This window comes from Monopterus albus, unplaced genomic scaffold, assembly GCF_001952655.1.
Source record: "Monopterus albus unplaced genomic scaffold, M_albus_1.0 scaffold50.1, whole genome shotgun sequence".
In the NCBI taxonomy this organism is placed as follows: Eukaryota; Metazoa; Chordata; class Actinopteri; order Synbranchiformes; family Synbranchidae; genus Monopterus; species Monopterus albus.
In genome coordinates this window covers 3,162,687-3,169,946 of record NW_018127930.1, presented here as the reverse complement: position 1 = coordinate 3,169,946, position 7,260 = coordinate 3,162,687, and the positions used below count along the sequence as shown (strand labels likewise).

Below are 7,260 nucleotides of genomic sequence, written 5' to 3'. Positions count from 1 at the left end.
CACCATGGGGAGCAATGTTTCTGAGATTGAGTTGCAGGTTTTCTGAAAATAGATTGTGAGTGGAAGAGTGTTTTCTGTCTGGCCGACAGAGTTTGATAGTCAATCTCAGCCAGCGAGACAGCTCTGTTAGCACTGTGAAAAGACTAGACTGGTGCATTTAACTGAGGTAAGATATTATGGTCTAATTATGTCTGTGTCTGTGTGTGTGTGTGCATGCCAGTGGGTGAACATGCAGAGATGTGGGTGTGTGCATATGCCAATCAAGCTGGTTCCAAACAAATGATGCAGCTTTGATGGTGCCTTCATGTCATGGAGATATTCATAAAAATCATTATATTCTCTTACAGGAAATGCTTTTTTGCTTAAGGCAGCATTTTGTCAGCATAATCTAACAATAACCCCTGGACTGGTTCTCTATGTGTCTGCTATTCATTAACTGTAAATAGCACCAATGATACATAGCACCTAGTTGATATTGTGCCAAAGGTTCTTTTTTTCTTGGTACTAAATAATGTATAATATGCCACATGGAAAGCAAGATAATAATGTAATAAAACAAGAATTATTTGTGTGTGTGTAAACAGGGTGGGAAGAGCAGGCCAGGGGTGTGTGTCAGGGTGTGAATTTAACATTTTCATATGACAAAAGGCTTTAACCTTTTCAAGCCACTGAACCAGCCAGTGGATCATCATTCAAATGCAGCCAAACATTCAAACCCACATAAGCTTTAGTTTTTGAATTTCTAGTCAGGTTCCCAAGTCAAGCTCCTATGACACCACATATGTCATGCTGAATTCTGTGGAAATGTGTATAAAATTATGCAGAAGGCATCCAGAAATTTCTATTTGAAGTGGTTGTAAAGCACCGTGGTTTGGAATATTTCACTCAGTGTAAGCACGAGATACTGTAGCTCCAAGCAAAAATGTATATGGAATTGCTGACTTTTTTTTTTATTTTTACTTTGAATCAAATATTCGAGTGTGTGAGTTTTCAAAGGTGAAGTGACATGCCAGGATCAAGAGCAGCTCAGTGTTTACATTTTGTGTGAATGTCGTTGTGTATGCATGTGAATTTGGTGTACTGGGTCTGGGCATTTGCAAACATCTGTTTTGGTGAATCTGAGTATACATGTATATGCATATATATCAAATCAGCTGCTTCCCTTTTATGGGATCATAGTACATTTTGAGGTTTAGTAATCTGCTGTCTGAGTAGTTTCAGAAAACCTCTGTTCATCTATCAGTATCAATGTTGCTTTTGATTAATACTTTCCTCATTTGCTTTATTCATACTATGTTGTTTCTGCACAATTTGAAAGTTAAGCAAAGAGAAATGGGGAAGAGTACAGTTCTACCTTTTAGCATTGCAATGAATGACTGTACAACTGCACATCAGTGCTGTATACAGTCCTAGAGTTAAATAAATATGCGCTATGTGGAGTTGTGGAAATGCATGCTCTCCACATGTGGCTGCTTGGTTTGTATATCGTATGTTTGAGAAAGAACATTGTTTGCTGTGGAGTATACATGACTGTTCTTCCAGTGCATACACTTACTAATGTATTCAGTCACATCACTGTAAACACAGCTGAGGACAACAAATGATCTCAGACTATTGTGTTTGCCTCGACATTACAAAATAATTCCTCTGACTTGACCGATCACTTCACACAGAGACGGGCTTCTCTCCTGCGAAATGAGCTACATTTGGAGCCAAAACTCTTATCACAACGGGTCACATACAATATGATGTACCTTAATAAATATATGAGGCCACATGGCTTCATTAATAAGGCCTTTGTGGTATAGCGTCTAGATGGATGCCACTTTGAGTAAAAGGTTTGTAACAGCCTGCTTGGAGTTTGCTTAATAGCATTTAAAATGTATTGTAACGATGGGTAATTGTATTCATGTAAAATCTACAACACAATGAAGTGTGCAAAAAGTGAAGAGGTCTCAATACTATATTGAACTGACTGTATATTCCATTTTCTTCCCCTTTCTCCAGTGTAATGTCATGTTAGCATTAGCCTAGTGAAGCAAAGAGGAGCTTTTACTTTCCCATTTTTTTCACAAGATAGTGCTGATGGTTTGCTGTCTTCTGTTCCATCTAGTACATTTAATGTTTTAGGACCATTTATATCCTGCCCTTCAACATGCATCTCCACTGGAAACATCATGTACTGCAGCTAGTTATAATAATTGGTCTCCTCTTGATTTCCACTGTTAGCAAAAAGCAAAGAGGGGGTCACTCTGATCTTTTTCAGAGAGGAAGGCAGCCAGCAATAGAAGCACTCCTGCTAAAACAAATGCTGGCTCTTTTTTCCACAGTACTGTTAAATTTTGCAATGGAGTTATGCTAGCGCTAAACATTTGGGAGCCAGCAGGGCTTGTTGAGAGCATGAATAAAAGAGTTCCTGGGGTGGAGTGGTGCGGGATCCTACTGCGCTAAATTTAGATCTGAAATGGAAGGGAAAAGGAGGGAGGAGAGTGGCAGAGAGAGCAATGAAAGAGGGCAAAAAGAAATACTATTGATGAATTTTGAGCATTCAGAAGTCATTAAATTCTTTTAACTTTGTGCATTTACCACAGTGTTCAGAACAATCAGCATGACTCAGCTTAGATTTTATATTTATATATACAGTGGAACCTTGGATTGCGAGTATAATTCGTTCCGGCAACCTGCTCATAATCCAAAGCACTCGTATATCAAAGCGAATTTCCCCATAAGAAATAAGCGAAACTCAGATGATTTGTTCCACACCCACTTATCTATATAAAAATGATTACAGTAATACAAAATACAGTATAAAGTAAAAATAAAACAAATTAAACTACACTTTACTTTTTGAGAAGAATTGTGGCTGGCATGAGGGGCCATTGTTGCAGTACAGATACTGACTATACGAGTGAAGCGTGAGAACCATCGGCTCAGTTGTGACGTACGTCACGTGACGCTCGGCAGACAAAGCGTACGTACTACTCGTATTGCGAGACCTCGCTCGTTTATCGAATCAAAATTTTTTTTGCTCGTCTTGCAAAACACTCGCAAACCGGGTTACTTGCAATCCAAGGTTCCACTGTAATACTTAACATCATCAACAAACTATACCAGCTAAGCCATGTGACAGGTGTAATGGGGTGCATGATGTCATGGTTTTGAGTTCAAGAGGGCTGCTTTGTGACTTGTTGGCATGTGTGTTTGTGTGTGTTGATGTTCCAGCTGAACTCGCCGATGAACTCAGTCAGCAGCACAGAGGACATTAAGCCCCCCCTGGGCCTCAACGGGATGATGAAGGTGCCCGCCCAGCCCTCAGGCACAGCCCTGTCGCTCACCAAACACATCTGTGCAATCTGTGGTGACCGCTCCTCAGGTGAGTGGCGTCAGACTGAGATAAACTCCTTACTGCATAACCATATGTACTGCATACAAAGGAAGCACTGAACACTAAAATCACTGAACTGCTTTATGATTCAAACTCTAACCAGAAAGTCCAGGGAACCTTATGTATGATTTAGGAAAGACATTTTTGGAGCCATTGATCTTGGGAATGGTTTAAATATAATTTCTCAGCAGCTGGGAATACACAAAACTCCATCACCAAATGAAAAGAAAGTGGGACTAGCCATCATCTTGCTAAAGTTGGTACTCTAACCACACCAAAAACCCTCCAAAGAGGATCCGAAGATGAACTTTGGTCAGAGAAGTGCCCCACAGACTGCTCTGGCACAACTACATAGTGCATCTTCTTGCAGTGGGAGATCTTCCTGGAAGAACAACAGTCAGTGGAATTCTTCACTAATCTGGGCTAAACAGAAGACAGGCCAGAAAAGCCACTCCTGAAGGGGGGAGAAACTTATAAGGGCAGCAGAACAACACTTGAAAGAAACTGAAATTATTATGCAGAAGATGGTGTGGTCTGATTAAACCAAACCTCAGTTCGACTTTGAATAAAATATAGAAACACAGTGTCTAACAGAAAATGGGCTAATCTCATAGCATCACTACTGTGAGGCATGATGACACCTTTTTCACACTACTTTCTGATCGAGTCATAAATGTCTGCACATCATTGTTACCTCTGATTCAACTTTCATCCTGCCAGGTGTCACATTACAGTTTTCACTAGAAACTGTTCTCATTTTAGGTTTCATGTGTGAATTCCTAATTTTATGTATGATACCCAAGTTCTGACTTCCTCAAGAATCTTTATAAAGTTTTAAAATGCAAAATAAAAAAGGGTTAGTTCTTAAACATTTTTTGACCTTTCACAGATGCTCCCTTCAGGGTTCTCTTAATCATCACCAATCATTTGGTCTAACTAATTTAACCACAACAACAACACTGAACCCGTGCCTAACTGTTACCCCCAGACTGATCACACGCACACGCCAACAGCAATTCTCTTTGCAAAGTTGTCTATTTTTTCCACAAGGCCAAAAAATAGCCCTGTGTTTAAATGTTTTGTCTGGGGATACCCATGAAAGGTTTCAACCACAGAATGAAGATGGATATCTAATTTAATGGGCAGTGTTAATGTCATCCTGCATCATGGCTACTACATGGACCTATGGGGAGAAATCAAAACAGTGTTTAATAGCAAGTCACACTTCATGAAATTTTGCTCAAAGGCTTTATTTATCTCCTTTGGTGGTCTGACCCACAAAGATCTAACAAGAGTCAGTGTTAGCAACACGGAAACATGCAAATAGACTTCATTTGTAATAAATAATGTGAATGGGGGAAAAAAACAACATATGAGAAAAGTTATGTAACGCACATCCATAAGCCCCTTCAATTTCCTCCCACCCCACAGACCTTGCCTTATGTAGGACCCTCTTTTCTTCCTCAACCACCTTGGCATAACCCCCAAACACACAGCCTGTTCACTTTAATGGGTCTTTGATACTAACTGATCCTTTTGCCACCTTAAAGTCTGGTTGTAATATGTTATTTATGTGGTTGAATGTTATGTCCAACTGCATAGGCTTTTTTGTTCTCAGGTCTTTCTTGAAAAATAAGTTTGATCTCAATTAGAATAACTGCTAATAAAGTAGTAATGCACTACATGACTGCTGTTCTGGTGGTCATGGGTTACAAATACAGATGGGTGACATATAAAAGGAAACATCAGAATAAATGAGTGATCTCTTCCAGGATGGCAATGTCCTTGACGTGTATGAAAATGATGGTGAATCATACAGTATGCTACGGCCTTCACTGTCACCAGATCTCAGCCCAGTTGAACAACTATGGCAGATGGTGGAGTGAAATGTTAGACAACTTTTTTACCACCATCATCTTAACACCAAATGAGGGAATATCTGTTGAAAGAATGGTGTAGAGATCAGAGACTTGGAGAGTAAATGTCAAGGTGCAGTGAAACTGTTCTAGTGGCACGTGGTGGCCCAAAACCTTACTAAGACACTTTGTGCTGTTTTTTTTTTTTCCTTTAATTTGTCACCTGTCTGTAAGTTTACTTCATTCAACAGTGGAACAAATGAGCAACTGACAGCAAATGTGTCTGGCAGTGTTAGGATCTGGTTCCGTCCTCAACCTGGTGACCTTATGTCTTTTGAGACAAACAAACATGGAAAAACTGTGACAAAATGGAAAATATGACTCATGAAAAACTATACACTAATAACAGACAAACTGTATCTGACTTTTTCCCCACAGGTAAACATTATGGGGTATACAGCTGTGAGGGCTGCAAAGGTTTCTTCAAAAGGACGGTTCGCAAAGACCTGACCTACACCTGTCGTGACAACAAGGACTGTGTCATTGATAAGCGCCAGAGGAATCGTTGCCAGTACTGCCGCTATCAGAAGTGTTTAGCCATGGGCATGAAGAGAGAAGGTACAGCACATACCGTTGAGGATAAAGTCCCACTTAATTATTCATGCAAATCTAGTATAATTCACAGAGATTCTCATTGGGACACAGATAAGGACCCTATTTTAGAAAATCTGAAATGCACAGAGTACCTGTATGATCTTTGGTAATAGCATTGGTTTAGGAACACTTTCTTAAGATTATCCCTTTAGTGCACTTTATGTGATTGTGTACTGACCATTTAATAAACGACAGAAGAACACAGACTGGCTTAATCTGGCAGTATGTTCTCAAACTGCTATGAATATGATGCTCTGAGCAGATGCCAGTATACTCACTGTGACTACTAGGTTCATTCACACTGTAGGAGTTTGCAAAATGCAGTAGTAGAGTATGTTTAATTTAAATTGATTGGGCATAAACTGATGTGGAGTTACAAAGAGCACTCAACATATGACTTTAAGGTTTGATGGAGTCCCTTGTTACTTGCTTTCTATAAGTAAAGCAACATGTCTGCCATCCTGCATTTATCAATTTTTCCAGAAGCACTTTAAACTGCTCTGCTACATCATGCTGTGCATAACGGCAACAGACTCTGCTGTATTTAAATATGTCCTGCTTCAAGCACTGGTTCTGGGGCAATAATGCATTCAGCTGTTGTAGCCACAGCAACCCAGAATTACAGAATGTAGAGGTCTGTGAGAACAGGTAGTGCCGAGGGAACACACCAATGTAGACTGGGAAAGTACTGTAAAAACATAACAAAGGTGCTGTGTGAACTTCTGCTTCCATTGCATTCTCTGGCCATCCCTGGCCATGCTCTTGCACTCCTAATGATTTGTACCTGGAGGTTGTGTGAAAGAGCCTAACCCTAGGTGTTGCTAACCAGCTTGTTTGCACAAACACAAACATGGTCTGTGAGCCTATTTTATGCAAAACTCAAGGCACAAAATTTCATCAAAATCTGTGAATTTTAGCACTTCATGAAGCTGTTAAAAATATTAGCACTTTCAGCAGTGCTGATAAATAATGTTTTGCACATTAGGCAAATCAGTCACTGTCGCTCACTGTCATGTGTGCGTGCATGTGTGTTCGATGTAGCCTTCCTTTATAAAGCTGAGTGAACAAGAAGAATACATGATTTTTGGATAAATACATTTTGCAGGCTATTCTATCTGAGGCCAGTTGACCTTTACGTGGCCTCACCTCCCCTTTTTTTTTTTATTTATATCAGTGTTGGGCTCTTTACTCCTTTCAAGGATATTATCATTTACTGCCTTTCACTCATAGTGCTCCCTAAGCCTCCCCCTGCACCCCGAGGGCTGTGGTTAGAAAACAAGACAGCAGTAGCCCAAAACGCTAAGTGAATCCACAGAAAAACAGGATTAAACGAATTTATGCTCTTCCAGTCAGGAGACTGGGGGG

General features: G+C 40.0%; 1 protein-coding gene across 4 annotated transcripts in view; it reads left to right on the top strand.

The window, feature by feature from the left end:
* Window positions 1-7,260, top strand: part of rxraa (retinoid X receptor, alpha a) — a 96,915-nt gene that overhangs the window by 75,341 nt on the left and 14,314 nt on the right. For 2 of the 4 annotated variants that reach the window (XM_020600967.1, XM_020600965.1), the window contains exons 4-5: window positions 3,223-3,373; window positions 5,680-5,859. In XM_020600967.1, the coding sequence (XP_020456623.1) occupies window positions 3,223-3,373; window positions 5,680-5,859 (331 nt within the window). Of the gene's footprint in view, window positions 1-3,213; window positions 3,374-5,679; window positions 5,860-7,260 lie in introns of all 4 variants that reach the window. The other 2 variants (XM_020600966.1, XM_020600964.1) reach the window with 1 other exon arrangement.